At 42.7% G+C, this 25,384-nt stretch overlaps 1 protein-coding gene across 2 annotated transcripts; it reads right to left on the bottom strand.

Annotated features, from left to right (window-relative positions):
- Window positions 1-609: 609 nt before the first annotated feature.
- Unc50 (Unc50 RNA binding protein) lies at window positions 610-24,871 on the bottom strand. 2 transcript variants are annotated; one of them, XM_065454361.2, is made up of 8 exons: window positions 24,656-24,871; window positions 22,859-23,064; window positions 12,246-12,271; window positions 12,098-12,163; window positions 10,306-10,426; window positions 6,469-6,608; window positions 2,113-2,205; window positions 610-963 (listed from the first exon to the last, which is right to left on the bottom strand). In XM_065454361.2, the coding sequence occupies exons 1-8, from the start codon at window positions 24,656-24,658 to the stop codon at window positions 827-829; spliced, it is 792 nt and encodes a 263-aa protein (XP_065310433.1). In that variant the 5' UTR covers window positions 24,659-24,871; the 3' UTR covers window positions 610-826. The 2 variants fall into 2 exon arrangements, with proteins under 2 accessions (XP_065310433.1, XP_065310434.1); XM_065454362.1 differs by lacking the exon at window positions 24,656-24,871 and adding an exon at window positions 24,506-24,644.
- Window positions 24,872-25,384: the final 513 nt, after the last annotated feature.

Here is a 25,384-nt window from a genome sequence, read left to right as displayed (position 1 = left end):
ATATGTTGTGTATATATATGTCAATGCACCCTCAGATTTACGTAGAAGTGCACTGACCACTTGCATCTTTTCGCGCCATGCAGTTAACAAACCTGGCTTATTTAATTATAATATTGTTTTTTTTGGTCATTGTCCCCGATCAATACTCAATCAACAAGAAGCACGCATAAAATGACACAATAACAATCAAATTTTCTTATCTAGCTTCATGTTGCAGATAGGTGGCTTCTGTGGCAAAAATTATGTGGTCCTTTTAGAAAACAATGTTAAAAATAGGAGTTAACATGGCTAAAATTACAATTGGTATCACCAGACTTCTCCCTTCATATGCACCCAGCTTTCGGCACTGCGTTCACAGTGCGCCTGGTATACTACCTCTAGACCACCTCCTCCTCTAGCCATGTAAAAACCTGTGGGCTGCTTCATTCCAGAAGGCATGTATTTTCATCTTGTCACACTAAAGGGTGACATAATTACATGTGTCTTTTTTTCCTTTCACAAGCAAGTGAAGCTCCCTACCTTGATTGCTGCGTCAACAGCTATCTAATAACGAACAAAAATGCGAAAAAAGTTTGCGTCAGTAATCCTTTAAGAAGAAAGCAAGCTTGATAAAAATAGAGAAAACTGCATCACATGATGCCACGAGTTTATTTCAACACTGGGCACACATATACAGCATATTGCAGGTGTGACACCACTAAAATATTTTACAGCTTTAAATTACCATCTCAACACACAGACATACGACGAATCATCAGAAAGTCATTTTCCATAAAGGAAAGCAAAACATGGCACACAGCTTCCTGCCATGAAGTATCGATGTACCTTACATCACTCTGTATGCATAAAAATCATTAAGGGCCTCACAAAGGTTTATATTACACACCAAAGTCACTATGTAGCAAACAAGCAGGAGGGCCAGTGGATAGAGAAGGATGTGTGTGTTCTTCAGGATAGGAAGGGCTGAAAGAGAGAAGGAGCATCTATTGGTTCCAAAGAATTTACCAATGCAGACACAAGTGCACAATGCGTGCTGTAATGTATAGTTCTCAACAATTCAAACACCATACTCGACCCCATCCATGACAGCCGACGCTTTTTACACCACCGGTGGGTGCTGGGGACGCCATGCTGATCTATCAAGGTATGCAATGAAAGTGAGGGTCCACTGGTACGAAGAAAAAGTGCTGGCTGGCTGCCATGTCAGCCAGTTATCATATTTCAATTGCTGAGCACTGTACATGTCAGTGTGGAAAGTGTGTCAACTGCACGCAACCAGTAAGTTTGTCGCAAATACAGAGCACAGTGACCACCGAAAGCCGTCGAGGTTATGCTATTATATTATGGCTACCATATTTAATCAGAAGTAGGTCAAACATGAATATAGGTTGGCCCCTTATATATTGAACTTGCCGCGAGAAATAAAAGTTATAAATAGAATATAGGTCAACCCATATCTTTTAGAAAAATGAAAATATTTGAATGTAACACACCATTATTTATCATAAAGCTTGGCTACTAAATCATGCTAGTCAATGCCACAAGCTGCGTACTCATTACAACTGCCACAATAGTCATCCTTGTCAGTTGCTTTGGAAGTGTTCTCAGCATCCCAAACGACTGACAGCTCTCGTCATATGGAAACCATAGGAGCACAGTGTGTTTGATTTTCATTATGTGTGTGGTACGACTGAAGCCAAAGATTTTGCATCAGTCTGTCTCCTTTGACCGTGGTTTCAAAAGAGAGCAAGTCACATTTCGATTTCTTCCTCATCCTACGTTCCTGCTCTAAACCAACATTGAGACTTGCTGCCTGTCATTCAGTCTTGGACAAAAACATTTAGGCAGGGGCTGTGCACTCAATACCAAAACTCAGCAAGAAAAAGATATTCTTTTCTGGTTTGTTGCTTGTAGGCAACATTCGTCCATAAACAGTTAAGAACATTGCTTGCAGTTATGTGAAACATGTAACATATATATATATATATATATATATATATATATATATATATATACAGCACCTACACAATATGGAATTATTGAACAATTCAGTAGCAGGACAATTAACAGCTGAGTACTAGTAAACCACGCTTTCAAAAAATCATTCCTTACCGCTGTAGCCAAGGAATGTGATGTAGATGTAATATCCCAGCGCGATCAGCCAGAGAGTGTTGCCAAACAGAAGTGAGATGTGGTGTGAAAGCACTGCACAAAAAGCACATTACATTCCAGTGCTTCCCTTCAAATTAATTATTGAATATAAATGTTTTGCTTCTTTTCTAGCTTATAACAATGCATGCATACTAACTCATTAAAAATCACAGTTTCAGTTACATATAGTTCTTAAAGGGAGATGACGGTAAAAAATAATATTTCTTTGTAGGAGCTTCATTTTTCCATTCATGCTGTACGGATGAAGTTCAGGACCACAACTTTTGCACAAATGCTGAGCTTTACTCAGGGAACAACAAGCGAGCGCAAACCCTGGCAGAGTTGGCACCAGCTCACTCGCCAATGCTCAGGCAGAGGCTATGCTTCCAACATGTGAGAGACTGACAAGCAAAAAGCTGCTGTTCCACCGTATCCAGGGCAAACCCCGAAATGCAGCTGAGTCTTTCAACAAGATTGGGTTGCTGTGCCCCATAACAAAATTTACTTCACACACTGTTGTGGAGATGACCACATCTATATCCATACGGCAGTTCAACAAATGCCACAAGGATTCAGAGGAAGTCTTACAAGAGTTTGACTACGGCATATTATAAATAAAATCTCTGGAACAGACATCTCAAACTAAATCTTGTCATTGCAAAGTAGCAAAGAAAGCCTGGCTGGAAAATGAAGCTTGCAATTGTTCTCAGGGTACCACCTATGCAGCAGGAGGATAATTTTCAAGTTCTACACTTTGGGAAAGACTGGTCTGCATTCTGGCCAAATTTCATGCAAATTGATCATCCGCAATAGCAATAAACATGTATAGCACTTTTAACTTTATTTTGCTTTGTTTTCACTGTTTTGTGTGCCAAAATTGTTGCACTCAATGTGCAGAATAGAAGTATCCAGCTTTTATTGTAATTTGCAGCAATTTCGTTAATGTGCATTTAACGAAATTTGCATTAACGAAACATAAATACAGTTGAAAATAAACGTTTTTCTTCTAATAACAATGCTAAAGATAGTTCTTAGGCTTATTTACGTATAGCTGTCTATAAGGAGCAATGTATATTATATTATAACACTCTCTGAGGGTGCAGCGGTGGCGTAGAGGTAGAGCATCCGCCTCGCATGTAAGAGGACCGTGGTTTGAATCCCCGTGCCGTGCAATTTTCCACCAGATTAAAAAAAAAAAAAAAATCCACGTGTTGATAAAATTGCATAAACAGGCCTGGAGTACGGCCCGATCCCGGTGACCAGAACCGGTAACGCACTCCCTCACCAGAGCAGGATTGGCCACCCTGGTGCAGTACTTGGCCACAACCTCCCATATGAATTCAACAATCAAACCCCGGCCCTCAGTCCCCAGCAGCTGCGAAGCAACTGACCACGGCGGCGGTCAGACCTGTGACGCAGCAAAGGGTGCTAAGAATCTCTGGGTCCGGACAGGCCGCCATTGGAATCTGAACCTGGCAATATTTAACGCCATAGCGTTATCTAGTAAGGCGAGTCTAGCAGTGCCATTGGAGGAATTAGCGGGCATTAAACAGGATGCTGTATAATAGGGCTCAGTTAGGTCAGGAGGACAAAAGAAGCATATACAGTGCTAAAAAGCAGGCACGTCCTGTGCTACCAGGGCTTAGTGGAGAGACGAGAACTGGGAGTCGGATTCCTGATTAATAAGGATATAGCTAATAACATACAGGAATTCTATAGCATTAACGAGAGGGTGGCAGGTCTTGTTGTGACACTTAATACAGGTCATACAGGTCTACACCCCTACATCCAGTCATGATGACCAGCAAGTCGAAAGCTTCTATGAAGACATGGAATCGGCGATGGGTAAAGTCAAAACAAAATACACTATACTGATGGGCGACTTCAATGCTAGGGTAGGCAAGAAGCAGGCTGGAGACAAGTCAGTGGGGGAATATGGCATAGGTTCTAGGAATAGCAGAGGAGAGTTATTGGTAGAGTTTGCAGAACAGAATAATATGCGCAATGAACACCTTCTTCCGCAAGCGGGATAGCCGAAAGTGGACGTGGAGGAGCCCGAATGGCAAGATTAGAAATGAAATAGACTTTATACTCTGCGCTAACCCTGGCATCATACAAGATGTGTACCTGCTCAGCAAGGTGCGATGCAGTGACCATAGGATGGTAAGAACTCGAATTAGCCTAGACTTGAGGAGGGAACGAAACAAACTGGTACATAAGAAGCCGATCACAGAGTTAGCGGTAAAAGGGAAAATAGAGGAATTCCGGATCAAGCTACAGAACACTTATTCGGCTTTAACTGAGGAAGAGGACCTTAGTGTTGAAGGAATAAACGACGATCTTATGGGCATCATTAAAGAGTGTGCAGTAGAAGTCGGTGGTAAGTCCGTTATACAGGATACCAGTAAGCTATCGCAGGAGACGAAAGATCTGATCAAGAAACGCCAATGTATGAAAGCCTCTAACCCTACAGCTAGAAGTGGCAGAACTTTTCAAGTTAATCAACGAGCGTAAGACAGCTGACATAAGGATGTATAATATGGATAGAATTGAACCAACTCTGAAGAGCGGAAGAAGCCTAAAAGCAGTGAAAAAAGAATGGGCTGGGGTGTATTTGGCAGGCATTCTCAGATCATGAACAGCAGGTTGCCATTATCCCTCAAGAGAAAAATGTATAACAGCTGTGTCTTACCAGTACTCATGTACGGGGCAGAAACCTGGAGGCTTACGAAAACGGTCCTACCTAAATTGAGGACGACGCAACGAGCTATGCAAAGAAGAGTGATGGGTGTAACGTTAAAAGATAAGAAAAGAGTAGATTGGGTGAGGGAACAAACACGAGTTGATGACATCTTAGTTGAAATCAAGAAAAAGAAATGGGCATGGGCAGGACATGTAATGAGGAGGGAAGATAACCGATGGTCATTAAGGGTTACGGACTGGATTCCAAGGGAAGGGAAGCGTCGCAGGGGGCGGCAGAAAGTTAGGTGGGTGGATGAGATTAAGAAGTCTGCAGGGACAACATGGCCACAATTAGTACATGACCAGGGTAGTTGGAGAAGTATGGGAGAGGCCTTTTTACTGCAGTGTGCGTAACCAAGCTGATGATGATAACACTCTCTGAGGTCTGGTATACGATGCCTAAACCTTGCACGAGAAACCACTTTCAGAGGACACAAAAAAAATATGCTGGTAAGATACTGAGAAAATGAAATCATACTTGAAAATAGCAGAATAAACTCTATATTGTACATAACAGTGATGCAATTATCTTTATTATGAATGAAAATGAATCTCTGAGGTGCGTCTCCCCTTAAAGGGGCCCTGCAACAAATTCTCGTCAAAAGTGAGAACAAACTCGAATGAGGACAGCAATGCCTTTCAATGAATACAATAATTTTTTAGAAGTACTTAACAATTATGGAACTACAAAGAGTGCAATGTTCACTTTCCCCATTCCCCTCCAAAATAATGTTTCCTCTTGGCCTCTTGTTCCCATCTAGATTTTTTTTTTTAATTTCTGAGGTGCACCTATTGTGTACAGCAGAAATGGATTGCCACCATAGCAGTCATCTACTGCAGTCTCTGTCACCTTTGACATTTTATGCTCTTTATCTCATGAAGAATAAATGTCCACTTTTCTTCCATAAAGAGAAATAAAATGTTCTTGAAGGGTCTCAAATGAAACTTACAACTGTACAGCCATTAAGAAGGCAATGAGAAGCTTGAATGATGACATTAAAGTGGCCTGATCCCAGATGAATGATTAACTCAAATAAAAGGTTCAGAAGGACGTACACTTTGTAGAGGTAATAAGCCAGCGAACAATTTATGGTAAAGTTCTAAACATTACTATACAATTTTAACTAACAGTCAGAAATTAGTAACCAGCTTTACTGATCTTCTATCTTGTCACAATAACAAATAAAAGAAAGGAAGCCTTTTTCTGCATTTAATGGCCTTAGTGCTTTCATTTAAATGCAAAGGTAACGCAGTCAGATGGCCATTAAAAAGAATGTCCAGACACATAGGGCTAGACCACAGGACCAACAGGCTGCTACAAAAAAACAAGAAAACAAAGAAAACAAGAGGAGAGAGATCACATACATTTTATATAAGCCCTAAATGTTAGCTATGTGATGAACAAAAACAGTACCTATGTGTAAAATTGTGCCTACAGTCTACCTTGTTGCACAGGAGCAAGATTCCGAAAAACATGTGCATCTACCCTAGAGTTGTTGAAAACTAGACAAGCAGTAAAAACTAAAGAACCTTGCATGCACATTGCAGACAAGTGAAGAGGAATGCTGCACTCACAACGAGAGAAGAACAGCTGGAAGACATGCAAAACCACAAGTGGCGGAAAGAATGCATTGAGGTGCACATCAAATGCATATCCCCACTCGACATCCTCACTGCGACAAGTGGGCTTCAGCAGGTACTTGTTGCTGATCAACCTGGGCAAACAAGAACATGGGCTTACAAAGCTGCCCCAACTATCACTTAACAAGTAGCATCCATTATTCAGTACATCATTGTCATCAATGTATTCTGTATACAGTGCAGGTCAAAGGCCAACGATTTCCATCCATGATATACCTGCATCTCGCCACACCTAGACCTACCGGTTATCTGCTTCTCTCGATCTGAACTACTTGTTTGCTTTGCAAACCATACTCCCATCTTCCTGCCTCTTAGCTTATCACTTTAATGCATCAGCATTCTTCGGGTACTTCACGCACTTTCCAGGGGCTATGTATATGTGTGTGTGTGTGTGTGTGTGTTTATGTATGTGTGCATGCATGTATGTATGTGTGTGCAACCATTTTCTCATGTACCTGGGTTACTGTGTAGTCAGTGATAAAATGCATAGTGCATCGGGCTGCGCCGAGTTAACAGGGCTCGAAACCAACGTTTGGACCAACTTGGGTCACCGAGTGTGTGGCAATGAGTACATGCATACCGCTCTTCTTCAACGGACATCTATCACACCGACATGGGTCATCATAGACACGGGAATGGGTTACGAGTTCTGGGTTCCGAGTTCTTTCTAATCTTTGTTCACAATATCACTCAAGCTGTAACTTCTAGTATGCTGAAGTTTTATTTGTCATTTCCTATAGCGATGTTCAAAAGGCAGATACAGGGCACTTATACACTTGATGTTAATCATCAAGCGTATAAGTGCCCTGTATTTCTATCCTATGGCACCTTATACACTCAATTACTACAAACAGCAGTTACGGACCCTGACTCTCTGATCTGTTTAGAGACTTACATGTGATGTTGAAGAGAATGCTCTAGTACCCCTGGATGACACCTACGCTCTACAAAAAGCACAGTTTTCTTGAAGACACTCAGGAAAAACACTAAATTAGTTTAATTTCATTAATTTCACAGCATTGGGTTGACTATTGGAAGAGAAAACGAAGGTCAAACTTGCACTTTTTGAATTTCATGCTGAGGCTTCAAAGCTGGTAGTCAGATTTCAAAGTTTTTTTGTGTGTGTGTTTGCTTGGATGTGGCTCAGTAAATGTTCTTGAAGCTTGCCAAGTTTTGTTTTTGACTTTCTCAGCATACTACAATGTAGTCCACCTTTCACAACAAAAGATTGACTAGTCCCGATCGCAGATGCCATCACATGATGTCACGACAAGTTGGTGTGGGAACTTCATGGCAGTATAACTTCTGTCTTTCGTTTTTGTGCCTTACCAAGAATGACTGTAAGAGTAGCTTTTTACAGTATTGTAGAATTAGCTAATACAGCTCAAATTATTTCTCTCTCTTTAGTGTCACTTAAAGTAGCTGTGCTACCACGTTGAGTGAGCTGAAAGCAGACGCCACTTGCTTCTAATGAACATGCTGTTATGGACGCCTACTCCAGTTTTGCCCAACCTGCAGCTCACAGCAGCAGCAGAGGTGCGTCATCTGCAGCATCATCCATTGCAAGCGAGATATGTAAGGCATGCCCACTTAGCAAGACTTCTGTGAGGTGGCGCCAATACATGTCCCAGACAACAATACTTTCACGACATTAAGAATTCTGCTCATTCTGAACACCTTCTGATGTGAGAAGATGACTTCGTTCCCTTAACAATGCAGCCATGACATAACAGTGAAAATGCACAATTTCTTGCAGCACAATGTAAGTCTGCCATTTGAAGTGTTAAACATGCAGTGGTTTCTCTGGAAAGTAAGTAGAAAATTCTAACACAACACCTGTTGATCTGCACAGTCTCTTCATAAATACGTGTACAGAAACTGACAATACAGATTACTGGATGCAATGGAAGCCTCGGAGGCTATGCAACAATGTACCACCATACACCGTGACTCCATTAATCTGCACAAGGTGGTGCCACTTTTTAACACAGATTAGCTGAAAAATAGATAAACTACTCTCTGACTCAAAGAAAAGTTAGCAGAAGAGCATAAAATACAATTTCAGGCAATGCAGTATTGTCTACAAGCAACGTAACTCTCCCCACTAGACTTTTTGGTTAAGTTACAGTAGAGAGACTGGTTGCACTGTTCCACCATCGATCAATGCCACATGTCATTAATGCCCAGCTTTCAGAGCCAAATTAAAAATATAGTTCCTTGTTTATGGGATATAAGCATGCTCGTTTCTGTCAATACGACACACAAGCGTCTCATTCCCACTACATTCCAAAGACATGCTCCGAGAGGTAGACAATCCCTTTAAAATGCACATACACATCCTCAATTAAGCTTGTGTAAAAAGATTGGATTATGGCTGCTCAGCTGTCACTCCACCTCTGAAGGTCCAGCCTCCATTGTGCTTTTATTCATGCCCTCACTCTTCCACTCATGCATGGTGTGGCTGTGAAAGCAAACGCCAGGGAAGAGACTTCACTGGAACAGCACAAGGTGCCTACATGTTTTCCTTTCGTCCAACGGCACCTTTGGATATTGCTCAGGATTGAGCTATCCTATGGCACCTTCCTCATGTGCATGCCTTGCGTTACTCCTTTTCAAACACAAAGAGCTGTACCTAGTGCTCATGCATGGATGCTGGGCTGTACTTATGAAGGGCAAACAAACACTAGCTCTCCTGACTGGTCACTGCGACAGCACAGCCACAGGGAGCATTCCTACTGGGGCAACCTGCTAGCGGTGCCCAGTCTGCATGTCCCCCTTGGTGAGCGGGGAGTATTTGCTTCCCAGGACCAGGCATTTATATAGTGTCGGGTGTCATGAGAGATCATGGTGCAAACAAATCTGTCCTTTGAAAACTCGGGCACTATTACATTTCTTGTGGTGCAGAGCTCAGAGCACTTTGGAGGCTGAGTGCGTGTGTGCTGCAGCACATCAGATTGCACAAGCTGATGGCTGATGTAGCCCCATGGCTCGCTAAGCTCGAGCCTGGGGTGGTCAGTACTCTTCTGAACACTGTACAGACATTACAAACATAATGTCAAAATCTTGAGGCAGTGCATTAGCAGGGCCACTGATGTAGAGCTAATGTAGAGCAAGAGCTACTTGTAGTTGTTAAAGGGCCCCTCACTAGGTTTGGTAACTTTAAGCAGACAAGTGCAGCACATACATCACGCGCTGATGATTGTTTTTGCCAAGGATTACATCGCCATGTGGCACGAAAACAGCTGAAATTTCAAATCAAATGTTATGCGTCCTTTCTCACGAGGAAGCTCCGCTTCGAGCCAGAGAGTCAAGGTCACACGCAACTTCACCCACCAAGGCAAGTGACTTCGGTAAATCATCTAATGTTCTACGCTTAATGCCGCGACCGGAAATGTGCCGCGCAGCAAAACAAGAGAAGAAAAGGAGACAGGCATGTTACGTGAAAGTGAGGCAGTCACTCGACTCAAGTACAGGAGAAAGCAAGGAAGAAACACTGTTACGGACGCTAATTGAGGCAAAGGAAGAAAGTGCCTTTGTTTGCAGTCAAGCTTGCTTTCTGCCAGTCTGGTCTCAGGGCATTCAATTGCTTGTTTTATCTCCTCCAATAAACCAATCTGAAAATTTATTTCGGTAATATGATCCCTAGACTGCCTTTTACAACTTCCAGCATATAACCAAAATTCACAATGGTGGCCTGGTGAGCAGCCCTTCCAAAAAAGGTGCCCACGCAAATAACATGAGCCAAGCATATGCAGAGGCACTGACGCTTACCATAGTGCAGTAGCCACAAGGACACCCATGCCAATGCAGTCAATAAATATGACCCACAGAAGAAACTTCAGGAAGCCCAAGAAGCTGATGTGTAGGATCAACACAAATCCCACTGATGAGGCTGTGATCAGAAGAGAAAAAGAAGCAGAGGAGTTAGCATGCTGTTTTATTTGTAATACTGACGATACCTTGCTAAACATCACATCTTCAAGTGCATCTCATTTGCACAGCTACACCATAGTTCACAAGTAACAATGCCAAAACAAAGTACAAAATTCTGTAGTTGTGACTGTCATTATTGTATTGTATTATTATTATTGTATCTGGGCCAATTTTATATGCTTTCAAGCCACAGTGTAGTCTCTATATTAGTAAAATGTGTTGAATTTCTACCAAATATCACAAAAAAAAATTTTAAGAAGTCCTATTTACAGCTGAACCTTGTTATAATGAAGTAGGATATGATGAAACAATGAATATTACAAACAAAATGAACTTATTCTGCAAAGCCCCACAGAAGTGAAGCGAAACTTTCTTACCTGCTGATACAAGAAATTATTTTTTATCAGGCAAGAACTGGCCATTCTGTAGTGCATAGTCAATTTCCAAAATCTTGGATCTTGCCATGCATCGCATTGCAAAAGTTGTGCATCTCGTGCTGTCTGGCAAAACACCAAGCATCATCCCCCTCAACACTACATCTCACAGTGCAGTCGATGCACAGTAGGAAAGTCAAACAACGCATTATTTCTAAAGCTTAAAAAATGTTAAATTCTGAGGTTTTATGTGCCAAAGTCATAATTTGATTATAAGGTGTGCCATAGTTGGGGGACTCTGGATTAATTTTGACCACCTGGGGTGCGCACCCAATGCACGGTACACGAGTGTTATTGCATTGCACATCAGAATGTGGTTGCTGCAGCTGGGATTGAACCCGTGACATATGCTTTCCTCGCCACCTATATATACTGTGGCGAGAAAAGCACATGCCGCCTTGAAGAAGACAAGTCCACTTGTCGAAACGTTGGCTCCTGGTTTCACCTTGTTTTCATTTTGCTCAACCCCGCCTATATATACTGTGGCGAGTAAAGCATATACTGCCTTGAAGAAGACAAGTCCACTTGTTGAAACGTTGGCTCCTGCTTTCACCTTGTTCTCGTTCTGCTCATCGCCTTGAATTTCCATCTCCAGCCTTACCCGGGTTTTTTAAGCATGACATCGGCACTTTTTAATTATTTTGCTACCCCAGACGGTGAGCCAGAGATCAAAAGTTACTACGTGGCTGCTTTGTGATTTAGCTTATGCACATAACACAACACTCAGGCTTAGTGGGCAAATTAAATGGTGCACGACAACAATATCTGCGATGCCTGTATACGTGGATTGCGATCAGACGGAATGCAGCATGTAGACCATGATTTCAGTTGTCTTTGTCACCAGCTGTGTACACGTGATGGTTCTGTTAAAGAAACCGAGTAAAAGAGAATGCCCGAAAAAGCAGGCATCCAAAATATCTGTCAGTGAATATTTTTCAATGCAGACGTGGTTATCAAGCGATTGGATAGATCGCCAACATGATTTGAACTATGCCAACTATAGAAAAATATTTGCGGCTGAGGTTATATACAACTACATCTGAGTGTTCCTTTGACTTTGTTATAACAAGATTCAAGTGCAAAGCTTGATGTAAATATTTAGGCTGCAAGTTAGCTTGCATTATATCTTTGTAAATATAATACATATTGTAAAGGTAAGTTAGTCACACACAGATATACAAGAAATGGTGCCGCACCAACAAGCCACAGTCCAAGTAACACCAGAAATGCAGGATCGTCCCTGGCAAACTGGTCCTTTGTCTCTGTAAATGGCCAAAGCACGAGCACAGTAAAGCAGCAACTTTAACAAGACTCATGCGAAATCAGGGGAAAGCTCATGCTCACGTTTTCTGTACTGAAAGTTGCGGTACCTGGGGGTAAAAAAGAAGTGCCATTAATGTTAAGCCATGCAGGTGTCAAGTGAAGTGAACGATCCTGTTAAAAACGGAGCTTTCCTAAATCACCTGAGCAATGAAATGTGGTGAACACCAAACGGTTGATTTTTCGCTTGACACAATTTCTTCAACTGTCCGTGCTGTAGCATGTTTCGATGCACATATGCACATGACTAAATTTCCAGAGAAAAGACAAGCCACACTGTACAGCATCCTGCAAGTTGGCACAAAAGTGGTACATTTTCCTGAAAACCTTGAAAATCCACTGTCTGAAACAGTCAAGATTTAAGGTTGTTCTGCAGTGTCAGTGATGCTTGCGGGGATTGCAATGGCCCGATGCCAGTGTTCACTTTAATTCCTCTTCCTTCTACACTCACATCAAAACAAGGCGACGATCAGGCCGTTGCTCAGCCGTAGAGAGCACGCTTCACTGCATTATTTTTTACAACCATGCCCTTGCTTTTCTTGTCAAAACACAAGCTCAGCCGCAAGCTCAGCGGAGACCTTCTCTGGCACAGTGCGTACATCTTTTTATCTCATCCGATAACTCTTTGAGGAATTGCTTGTACTTGAGCTCGTCTTTGGTGTCTTCCACCGACAGCAAATACACACCTCACATAGCTCCTTTCTGAACGCTAGGCCGAAGCACAGTGCCAGGTGCTTGTGCATGGTCTTATTACTTTGCGCCACACTCGTTGCAGGCAAACACTGATGAACAGTACCACACCTATGCTTTCAGAGCCCTACCCTTTGGCAATCTTGATAGTACACAGCACAGCTACAAGGAGCCTTTCTCCCATGTGTAATCTGGAGCTTTTCTTCCGAAGATATGAGCAACCCTCACAGTGGGGGCTTTTGCTTCCTGTGTCACCCTTTACTAGGCATTTTTACCGTGTTGGGTGTCACCAAAGGGCGAGTATAAATAACCCTCCCCTTTGACTGTTTTTCTGCTGGTGAATTGGTGGGTGCGCTTCAAAGACTTGGTATGTGTAGTGGCAACTAAATTGGCCCTGTGGCTCACTAAGCTGAACCTATGGCAGTTGTGGTAGTGTAGAAAGAGCACATATTTTGTGTCTATATATATATAAACTAGGCTCACCCAGTGTGTCTGAATGTGCCCAACCACCCTGCCTGTGTCCAAACATTGGCTGCCCGTTTTTCAGTGGCTGCAAAATGCAACTCATACATGAAGGAAACAGATAACGAAGCCAATGAAAGCACAGGGAAAATAAAATATTTATTGATTGTTTTTATTAAATTGACTTTTGCACAGTTTTGCAACCACGCTAGTAAAAGTAATTTCATGGACGTGGGCCAAACTCCTCCTACACTTTATTCCTAAAAGGCAACTACCGCATGCAACATTCAAGTGACAGCAACAGGCGGATCCTGTCGCACTGCTCTGTTGCAGTGTGCGGCAACCACATGACCCGACACTGCGAAAAGAAGCAGTGATAAATTTACGCTGTTATCCAATTAACTACAATTGCACGATGATCAAAAATAGCGAATGTGCTTTGAGATTAACATTTTACCTAGTGTGTGCTAAGATCTTGTTTTAATAGTACACCTGAACACCGTAAACAAGTGTTCAGCATCACCATGCGACTAGAGGGGTGATCATGAGCATCTCTGTTGAAATGGGCAAATGCCACACATCTTTCCATTTTGTGCTTATTATACTTATACTGTGTATTAAACCATTGGATATGATAGTAATTTATTGCACTAAGTCATTCTGTATGTTTTCTTTGAGCATCAAGCGCTGTGGTGCCATGAGGAAGGTAGAAATCAAAACACTTTTGTGGTGTATCACGCCTAACAGCATTGAAACAAACTGCTGATTTCCATAATAATAATAATAATAATAATAATAATAATAATAATAATAATAATAATAATAATAAAAACCAGCTCATAGATTGTCCCGAATGTGAGAAAAAACCAAATGAAGGCTGCTTTTGCGACTTATTGCACAGTTCATTATATATATATATATATTAGTTATCCTGTTTTATTTTATTTTATTTTACAATTTATTTCACTGGGAACAAGTAGCCCAGGCAAATTTGGATCAAAGAAGGTGGCCTGGACACTGCCATGTTGTTATGCAATCGCAGTAACCAATGGAAACCACTACACAAAATTTTAGGTGACAAGTGAAAATTTCTGGGTGGCCAAAAACAAATGATGCAATATGTTATGGTGAGAAACTGCCCTCCATGATGGCCAAACTTCTTATTTGAATAACATGCATGAAAGCAGTTGATTGAGCGGTTACAGAACTGCTTTCTCCCATTCTGAAGCCCACTTTATTGTACAGTCGAATCTCATTAATTCGAACTGACGCCGTGGTCCCGTCAAAATTGTGTATTCCAATGGGTGAAAACAGCTGGTAATTCGAATTTGCAAGCACTTGTGACAGTTAATTCTAACAGACTGCGCTCCGACAATGCTCTCAGCAGCGTGCTGAATCACGCGGCAGCGCCTCCGACCAACATTGCTCCGACCTCGCCATAGAGGAAAGGCTTAGGAGAAACCCTTCAATGCTGCAAACAAAAGAAAGAAGACCGTGGAAGAAATTTCACCTTCTCTCAAAGGGCAAGGTCGATGTTTCTGCGTCGTGCTGTAATGCCCCAGCCACACTAGTGGCAAAACACACGCCGCAAGAAGGACTGGTCATGGGCCGATCTTTCATGGCTCGCCGCGATGGCAAGTGAGCTGCGAGCGAAGGAGCCCAATAACAGTGGCCCCTACAGTGACACATGCGCGGGAAACTGGCATCATGCGGACCCACCCGACCGCTCTATTTGTACTCGTGTGTGGTTCAGCCAGACCGCTTGTTTCGCACTATCATCTGCTTGCGTAAGCTCTCGCTCACGCTTGTTTTCGTCTGCTTGGTTGGTCTCGTTCGCACTTGTTTTTTACAACGACGCATCTAAACCGAGATATCCCAATGGAAAGGTTGTTGGAGACAGTGTGCCATATCCAATTCTGTATGGCAAGACAGACCCTGAATACAAGGACGTGAAGGTGACACCCAGTACCTCATTCACTTTGCCTTTTGAAGGTGGCGACACTGTGACAAAAGGGAGCACAACAACATGATTATGATCAGTGGCAACGACTTCGTCATCTTGGGAAGACATGACTCCATTAAGAATGCAGGACAAAGAAGGTAAGCACAGCGCCGATCTGTCACTAGACGAAGGAAAAAAATATGTGAGCACGCAGAGAGAAGCAGCAGCAGAGGCCCAGTCCTGGCCTTGGCAACTCGGTTGCTTCAGTGGCAGTAGGTGGCAGAGGTAATTAGTGCCATCCAGCTAGCTGGCAGGACAGCAAATCCGCTTCCTTGCAACTACGCTCCCTTCTCGCCCTCAGCTCCCTCCAAACTCCCTCATCTCTGACGGTCTCCACGAGTGCCCGCCTCCGCGCCGGCACTGGCGCCACCAGCACCACCGGCCCAGCGCCAGCTTAGTTCGCTCCTTGAAGTTTCATTTTCAGGCATTATCAAGGAAGCAAGCATTGACCGGCATGGGCAGTTTTGTGGTCCTCGCTCGGTGTGTACTTGCACGCCGTAATATTTCACGACTCGCACCATCCGTGCATTGTGCTATGGTGCATGATATTCGGGCCCCTTAAAGTTCAAAATATCAAGATTCGACTGTATTTGCTATCTATATTCTATCTCAAGGATTTTCACCTTATCTCATGGGAAAGCTGTGAGCACCGATACTCCAAACAAAGGAAAGCCTTGTATGACAATATGGCCTAAACAAGTTTATCTCAATAAAAGCAAGGAACTATGTTGAAAAGAGTAACTTGCTACTGGCAATAAGTGTATTCTTCAAAACAGCTCAGCCAAGATATTTGGCCACCCTGTTCAGGCACTTACCATCTGCCTTCATAAAGCTTAAGATATCTGAGCTGCTGACAAGCACCCAAGATGCTGCTGCAACAGCTTTACAAAAAAGAAAGTGGTATACATCCAGTGGGGCTAGAGAGGATCAATAACTACAAGATGGTTCATGAACAGTCCCACAAGGCACAAAATGTGGCTGCGTCTGTGGAACCTGAAATGCCCATTTTGCTTTGAAGCCTTTTGTGCTGCTGAACAGTCCCACAAGGCACAAAATGTGGCTGCGTCTGTGGAACCTGAAATGCCTATTTTGCTTTGAAGCCTTTTGTGCTGCTCAGACATGATGCAGCAATTGATCACATGGCTGAACGCGGAGTTCATTGGCTCTCATTGCCCGCCAGTTTTGTAGTTCACCAATTTATGGTGAAACAGACTACACAGAATTCCAACATGCCGTTCTCAATTTACATCCATGCTGCAAAGTTTAAATGCACCAGACTGCCGTTTATTGACAATGGGACTATTTGATAGACTGAGTCTATGTTGTGTGTTCCCTCATGTATCTGCCGTTTCTTTTCTCCTTGCTTCATTTTTAAAATCACTGCACCTCATTCAGCCATGGAATAGAGGCAACTGAAGCTACCCTGTTTCATGCATAGCATGCAACGCTGCAGAAGTGACATTAGTAGTACAGCACTAATGTAGTACAGCATTAGTAGACCCACTCAGCGCGTTATGCAGTGCACTTGTTTTTCATATGTGATGTTCTTTTTTATGGAATATAACTACCTACATGCATTTTACAGGTACAATTTATGGAAATTGCATATTATTTGTGCACCTTTGCGCTTCCAGTATACCACATGCTGTTTTTGATCTCGAATGCAAGTGGTGCACGGCATCCATAGGTTGCAAGAACGAGTCACTTGTTTTGTTCAGTGGTGAACGGCTTGAGATCTGCGATGCCTTCTATGAAATAATTATGTGAAATCTTGTGACACAAAAGAATGAGACTTAATGTTACGTCAAATTACATGATGCATAGCTACTGTACACGCTCTAGTATGAAAAGCACTTTCACAAGAGTCACACCTACAAATTCGCAGCCTGAAGTTAGGTGGGGCAGAAAAAAAGAAGTGCACACCCTATTTTGAAATAGCCAGTGTGGTGTATTCAGAGATTGTTGTAAAAATCTTTAGCCATATCTAGTGCCATGGATAGCACAAGACATGACTGTATCCATCAGTGTGATGCCGAGCCGAAACTGAGCAGTGTCAACTGTGGTTGAGACTAGACAGAAACCAGGCACGTGGTGTACATGCGTGTACAAATTAACAAACATTATGAACGCAATTGAAAACATCACTTGCAGCAAATCATCATTTAAATACAAGACATCATTCATTTTTACGACGATTCGACAAGTCAAGTAGTGCAGGTCAAATGACGAAAGAATAAGTCACAGGAAACCTTTTTCTTCCTTATAGTTATTTGCTGAAGCATTAAAAACTAAACGGATGACTCTGACAGTCTTCTCCGCATGGTAAAACTGTCTGTTGTCATTGATATGGAGTCATGGTTAAAAAATGATGTTGCAAATAACGACGCCTTTCCCGGTGCCTTTATCTACTATAGAAGGGATCAAAATAGGCACAAGGCGTGCTTATTCTTGTTGCACGTAGCACACAGTTCATACAAAGCTGTCTGGTGCCGGCTTAAATGTGTAAGAAAAAGCTGCCAGTGTGCTCTTTTATTCAACCACCATCAAGTTCGAGTGATGCTTTTTCACAGCTTACAAGTGTAATGGAAACAAATGATACCAATTGCATTGTTCTAGGAGTCGATTTTAACCTCTCTCATTTCAATTGGTGCCAGCAGCCACATTTTTCAGCTACAACCAGTGCCTTAAATACTCAAATGGCATATTTTATATATTTGCTCAGACTGTCACAGACCGTACTTGAACCCACCCACGAAAATCGTAATCTCTACCTTTTTCTGAGTGATAAAACGGATCTTGTGCTCTCAACTAAAATAATTCCGCGAATTAATGATCACAATGCTGTACACACGGAAATGAACTTTGGGTATGCGAAAATTAATAGCAGTAGTGTACAATAAATTTATACTTATAGAAAAGGCAAAATATCGGCAATATATGCAGCCTTGGATGCATATTTTGTGACCTCTGAAACCATGCAGAATCTTGTAATGTTGACGAGCTTTAGACATGTTTAAGAATAAAATATTTCCTCTAATAAGTTGCTTTGTCCCATCCTGGATAATTCACATGGAAACATAGTTGGCATAAACCATGGTTTACAAAAAAATTGCATAGGCTGACACAGCAGAAAAACAGACCATATCCAGCGGTCAAAACAAATGCGTCGACAGCAAACTTTAATAAACTGGTGAAGTAAACTTGCAATTGAACATGCTAAATCATGTTTTTTTTTTCTTTCCATTTTCTGCCAGGAATGGGACAAAATGGTGTCATGAAAGCAAGGTGTCAGCGTGCACGGGCAAACACGAACACATCACGCTCAATGACCGCAGCATTCGACCTGCCGTGGTTGCTTGGTGGCTGTGGTGTTGGGCTGCTAAGCATGAGGTCACGGGATCAAATCCCGGCTACGTTGGCCGCATTTTGATGGGGACGAAATGCGAAAACACCCATGTATTTAGATTTAGGTGCATGTTAAAGAACCCTAGGTGGTCCAAATTTCCGGAGTCCCCCACTACACCATGCCTCATAATCAGATCGTGGTTTTGGCACGTAAGGCCCCATAATTTAAATTTAAAATCTAAATCCAAAAGAGCTGTGGAAGATTGTCAAGAAAGATAGAAAAGACACTATGTCTATTCCAGATTTGGTTATAGATAATGTTACCATTAAAAAGCCAGCAGAAAAAGCCGAATGTTTCAACACATACTTTAAATCGGTGTCTTCTCTACCACTAGCCAATACCATACTAGACAAGCCTACTCTACACAAAGTACTTCTCGTGCAGGAAATTTTTGTTGATGGCCATGTGGTTGAAGTACTGCTTAAAGATTAGATGAGTCAGCAGCTACTGGTCCTGACAGGTTAATGAATGCATTCTTGAAAGCTTGTACAATGTCAGTATTACCGTATCTAAAGATTATTTTCAAGAAATCATTAAACGATGGGTCTCTTCCTTTTGATAAAAACCTACTGTTGTGCCTATTCATAAATTAGGTCTGCAGAACATATCTGCCATGCACTATCTCTAACAAATGTTTGTTGTAACATCCTAGAGCATGTTTTATACTCATCCACTATGCAGCGTATCACACAACATTCCCTGCTCAGCTCAAGTCAACATGGCTCTTGGAAAAAATGTTCCTGTGTTACACAACCAACACAGTTTGTTTGTGATTTGGCTTTTGCATTAGACAATCATACACCTGTGCATAGTATCTTCCTTGATTTTAAGAAAGCTTTTGATGTAGTACCTCATGCTTTGCTGTTAGAATTGCCTAGTTACAATGTTGATCCTCTGGTTGTGTCTTAAATATCCACATACATGCATTAGAGACAGCAGTATGGTGTTGTTGATAGGGCATAATTAGATGCCGATGTTTTATTAGGAGTATTATAATACTCAGACCACACATACGTTTGCAGACGTATGCAAGCTCGTGTCTACGCACCTTGCACCTACCGCCTCTCACGAGGAATGGTGGTTTGCATACACAAGACAGGCTCCCATGCATGCGACAGCACGCGTTCACTGGGCTCACTCACAGACACCTTCGAAGGCGCCACTTGATACTTTGTTACTGAGTGTTTCAAAATGCTTCAATATCTATAAAGGTAACTGTTATATCTTTAGAGTGGTTAGATCAACACAAAAAGGAAAGAAAAAGCACTTTCTCACATGACATAAATCTGCCTCACTGAGAGTTGAATGTACCGTGCTGTAGTTGCGTAGCCAGGCACGCCACTGCGAGGCAGCCCAAGCGCTTAATAACAGAGAGCCGCATTTCGACGCATGCGAGCCGTGCCGCCCTGTCTGTGCATGCGTGGGCTCGTGTCTCAAAGCGTATGCGTGGTGTGGACTTCAGGATTGGTCCCCAGGCCATTATTTCTTTTGTACATCAACGACATCAGTACTTAGGTAACATCATGTATAAGGATGTTTGCAGATGATTCTATCTCATACAGACAAATATGCAATGATGATGACTGCCAGTCATCAAAATGACCTGGACACCATTTACTCATTGCGTATACAATGGGGTATGAAACTAATTCTTAAAAGAATGAAAGAGTAATATGAAGTTTTCCAAGATATTAATACAAACTAATTCATTTTATGTAGTGTCTAGTACAGTATTACCAACATCTACTGAGTATAAATGCCTAGGAGTCTATTTTACACCTTTATTGTCTAGGACAAAACATGTTTATTATAATGTCTCAGGGCCTCCAGATCACTAGAATCTTTGTACAAATAATATGTACTATCGATATTGGATCCAGGGACTGTCCCTATATAACAACAAACTTGAAAAAGTTCTAAATGTGACTGCCCGGTATGTCCTGGCTAAGACAACTAGTTGAGAGTGAGCATGTCATATTTAATGGAAATATTCCATTAGGAGCCACTCGAACATCTACACTTAAAATTTTTGTATAGTATTTATGCCTCACAAACCGGTATCCAACAAGCGCAATACATTTTTCCTCCTTATTATACTTCTGAACGACTTGATCACCAACATAAAATTTGAGAATGCAAAAGTAGGACGACCACCTATGCTAGCTCATTTTTCCCACGAAATGGAATAAGTTACCTTCAGATGTGGTGATGGCCACTTCTAAAGAATCTATTTACTTCTTTAAATGCCATCATCTATGTTCTCCTGTGACGTGATACGAAGCGAGCGAAATCGAAGCGAGCGAGTAACACGAGTTTCATTTTTACGCCAGAAGTTGTAACCATAAAACCCTCTTGGTTTCTTTTTTTAGGCTGTGGTTACACTGTGCTCATGCTGCGTTTTTTTTTTCACAAAATGTGCTGAACGAGTAAATCTGTTTGTGTTCCTTTTCTTATTGGCACGCTCTGTGTAAGCCTATAAATAAGCGTAATCTAAATAGTGATGTAAACTCCATGTCATGTTTACCTGCTTTAATTTCCTGTGAATGTAAACCCCCCCACTGTAATGCTGAGAGGCACTGTGGGTATATGAAAAATAAAGATAAATAAATAAAATTAATTCTTTTGGCACAAAAGAATGATGGGGATTATGCACAGCCCAGAAAATTGGACCAACATGGCACCTGCCTCGGTGTAAAGGCCGCTCCTTATGAAGATTGCAAAAATAGAAGTGTGGCCCTCACACAAAATGTATATATGGCATGGACAAGCTGCGAGAAAATCCCACTAGCTTTTGCAGCGTTGCCTACTACGTATTAAACAGAGTATAGCTATAGCCTCTCTGCGACTCCGCAAGTGCCACCTTTTCTTGCTACATCAGTACGGCACACCTGCAAGTCACACTATATATAGAATGGGCGCCTCAAACACGCACCCCAGTGAACAATGCACCTCCTCTTTTTCCCTCTGATGTTGCCCCATTTCCTTGTTACAACTGCACTGACCCATTTGCAAGCAGTGTCAGCTCCCTCTCCCATGTGCCAAATGCTTGGCAAGAATTTTTGTGTGTTTGCAGCAAGCACTGCAAAATGGGCTAGGGTGCATTTGGCAGGCATTCTCAGATCATGAACAGCAGGTTGCCATTATCCCTCAAGAGAAAAGTGTATGACAGCTGTGTCTTACCAGTACTCACGTACGGGGCAGAAACCTGGAGGCTTATGAAAAGGGTTCTACTTAAATTGAGGACGATGCAACGAGCTATGGAAAGAAGAATGATAGGTGTAACGTTAAGGGATAAGAAAAGAGCAGATTTGGTGAAGGAACAAGCGTGCGTTAATGACATCTTAGTTGAAATCAAGAAAAAGAAATGGGCATGGGCAGGACATGTAATGAGGAAGGAAAATAACCGATGGTCATTAAGGGTTACGGACTGGATTCCAAGGGAAGGGAAGCGTAGCAGGGGGCGGCAGAAAGTTAGGTGGGCGGATGAGATTAAGAAGTTTGCAGGGACAACATGGCCACAATTAGTACATGACCGGGGTAGTTGGATAAGTATGAGAGAGGCCTTTGCCCTGCAGTGGGCATAACCAGGCTGCTGCTGATGATGATGACTGCAAAAGGAGGGGGGCAGAAAATGGGCAAGGGTGCCCAGCGATGTGGCCCTCGAGGAGCTACGTTGGCTGGATGCGACCCGGTGTCAGAGACGAGTTTGAGACCATTGATATAGAAGGGCTGCAACTTGGCAAGTCGGAACGGATTCATTATTGCTTACATGCAAAAGGAATGAGAACACAAGCAGAGAATGACATAAACACACTGTGTCCTAGTCACTGTTTGCTTTTTGTGCGTCAGTTATAATGAGTCATACTAATTGGGAGCCAATGGCAAAAGCAATGACATAGCATGATCATTCAGTAAAGCAGCAATTTTCCCAGATGTGCACATTTGGTGGTTTGTAATGGCAAATCACACAAGATTTGTTGGCTCGTATTTTTTCTAGAGCAATTATTTACAGATACTGCAATACCCAAAGGGATTTTAGCAGGGTGGTCAACAAGTGCTGCTAAGTTCAACGCTCACACTTTTTGTGGGGAAACGAAAAGGTAGAGCATTTGCCACATGGCAAACTGGAAGTCCATGTGTCGCACATGAACCAGGCGCCTCAGAAACTTGGATCCTTTGTCCTTAGCACTGCGCTTCTCGAGGTGGTTGGGCGTTGGCAACGGCAGTGGCGAACTGGAGAAGCGCACACCAGTTGATGAGCCACCCATTTTGTCCCTGTGTTCCTGCAAGGCACCATTAATGTACAAGGCCAACTTGAAAACTCAATTTTCTTTACATGGCAATTTATTTTTTTGTTATATGTGCAATTATTCGTGGGACTCTTAACAGAAAAAAACTTCATCCTATGTTTTTTGTGAAACCAAATCTCAAAGTGTCTGTTTTGTGTGAAACAAAAGTGCCTAAATTCTGTGGTTTTTATTTAGTTTGTTACTTCCCAGTAATAGTAAGTGAAAACAATACTGCTTTGAGGGCATTTTCAGCATGTCTTTACCAAACATTAACTCTCACAAGGAGAGTTGCTACATGGCATGATTTGGCAAAGGGGACCCAAGGACACCCATGCCAACCTTTTGACCATCAAGTTTGCTTCGTATGATGCTATATGTCGTTTAAACAACAGCAACAGAGGCACAGCTGACATCCTAAACCAAGTTGCTATAGTACTTGGTCTGTACACAATGAGCTTGCCTTACAAATAATCACCAGTGCTGATCACAGTACTAAGGTTGCAAAACAAGCTAGGAAAAAAAAAAAAAAAACGAGGTGCCACACTGGCAACAGCAGACAAGAACAAGACTCGGGAAGAAACAAGCTACAAATACAGGGGATTTTAGCTTTCGTGAAGGTCTTTTGTGTGCAACGCATTTCGTTGAAATCTTTTTAGTTGGTTTTCTCAAAACTTTTTTTTGCAGTTCTTCCATATATGAACAAGCATAACTTGTTTCCTGATAAATTGTGTAATGAACCACAAGCAAAATTTGCAACAAGTTTTGATATGGCTCTTTCTTGTAGCATGGCAGTCATATGTTTTGTTTATTGAATCACTGAGCTCCGAGGATTCACTTGATCTGATTAGTTTTGGTTCATTGCAGTTTAAGGGCTTACCTATTTTGCCGTTAAAAATTATTTGGTTGTGACGAGGCAAAATAATGCTATGGGTGCTGGCGTGAGGACCACACTTATTCATTTTCTAGTAAAAAGCTTTACACACACTTCAGACTGCCGTATACCTAAAGAAGCGTGCTCGCTAACATAGACTCGTAATCTGCATTCGTAATATATCCTTTCTTTTTTTTTTCCCCCTGGAAGTCGGCCTCATACCCTAACGCTTTCAGACATCAACGCACAGATACCAATATGTTATAACGACGACGCGAGCGAACAGGGTTACCGGCATATTCTCAGGCGGTAGTGACTTTGTTTAGTGTTTCAACAGCGCACAAATTGGCACGGGACCAAGTAGTTTCCAGTGGAAGGTGTCTCTGGGCAGTCACGAGGCACTGCAGCAACTAAAATCCCCGCAAGCGAAGTGTGCTTTCCAGTAAGCCAATGGTCGATATTCTGCACAATAGAAAAGGCGAGCACCCTCCGGCTCCCGGGTCATGTCATGCATACCGCGGAAATGGAGCATTGTACTAAATGTTACAACATACGAAGACGAACCTTTCTACATTCTGAATGCGGAAAGAACCCCTTCGAATATGATCAGCAGACGTTTACATCGGTTTAGTCGAGCAAGACGCCGATGACGTGCATATCAACAACACGATTCTGTCAAGCGCAATCATCGTCAACATTTACAAGCCAGCATACCATTATAAAACAAGGTTCGCGGAGCACATTTCCACCAGCGGAGGAACACAAAGGCACTAAACTTAAAAACCAAGCGGCTAAACGCAGAACTTGCTAAATTAAATGCACAACTACGGCCCCTGGCACAAGCAGCTCCAACTCAAAACCGTGGAGCAGGAAAAACGTTAGGAGAGAGCATAGCCAAACCTATCAGCCCAGCCAACGCCTCCTATAATGTACTATGCCTGGACCGTGAGCCGCAAACGCGCTGCCCTTCCCTCGCCTGTACTCTCCTCCTTTTGGTACGGTGGCGAGCGCCTCTTGCGGCCAGCCCTTGTAAACACGCCGGTGGCGCGGCTACCGGGAGCCAACCGGGAGCGACGTCGGCAGCCAAGTGGCTGGCGCGTCGTGAGCTTTCGGCGGCGGCGGCAGTGGTTGCCATGGGGACCGGTACGGTTACACTTTAGTACGGTGGCACGCGCCGTCCCGCGGCGCATGGTCGCAAAACTCGGCAGAGAGCTCCCTATGGAAAAGAGAGCGACGTTCCAGGCATATAGCTATAGGAGGCGTTGGCCCAGCACGTGATCACCATTGGCCCTATCCATAGAGAAATAGGCGTCTTGCGCTGGAGTTTGAGGTATAGTAGCGGCGCCTGGTGGCGGTGCGCGAAACGTTATACCAGCTTGGCTAGTATTGAGCCCTGGCTGTAGCGAAGCACGTTTCTAGCCCGAGTTCTGCGTCGATTAGCGC

The sequence above is a fragment of the Dermacentor albipictus genome, chromosome 3, assembly GCF_038994185.2.
Source record: "Dermacentor albipictus isolate Rhodes 1998 colony chromosome 3, USDA_Dalb.pri_finalv2, whole genome shotgun sequence".
Lineage (NCBI taxonomy): Eukaryota > Metazoa > Arthropoda > Arachnida > Ixodida > Ixodidae > Dermacentor > Dermacentor albipictus.
Note: the sequence above shows the minus strand (reverse complement) of the source record. Positions and strands in the feature narration are given on the sequence as shown.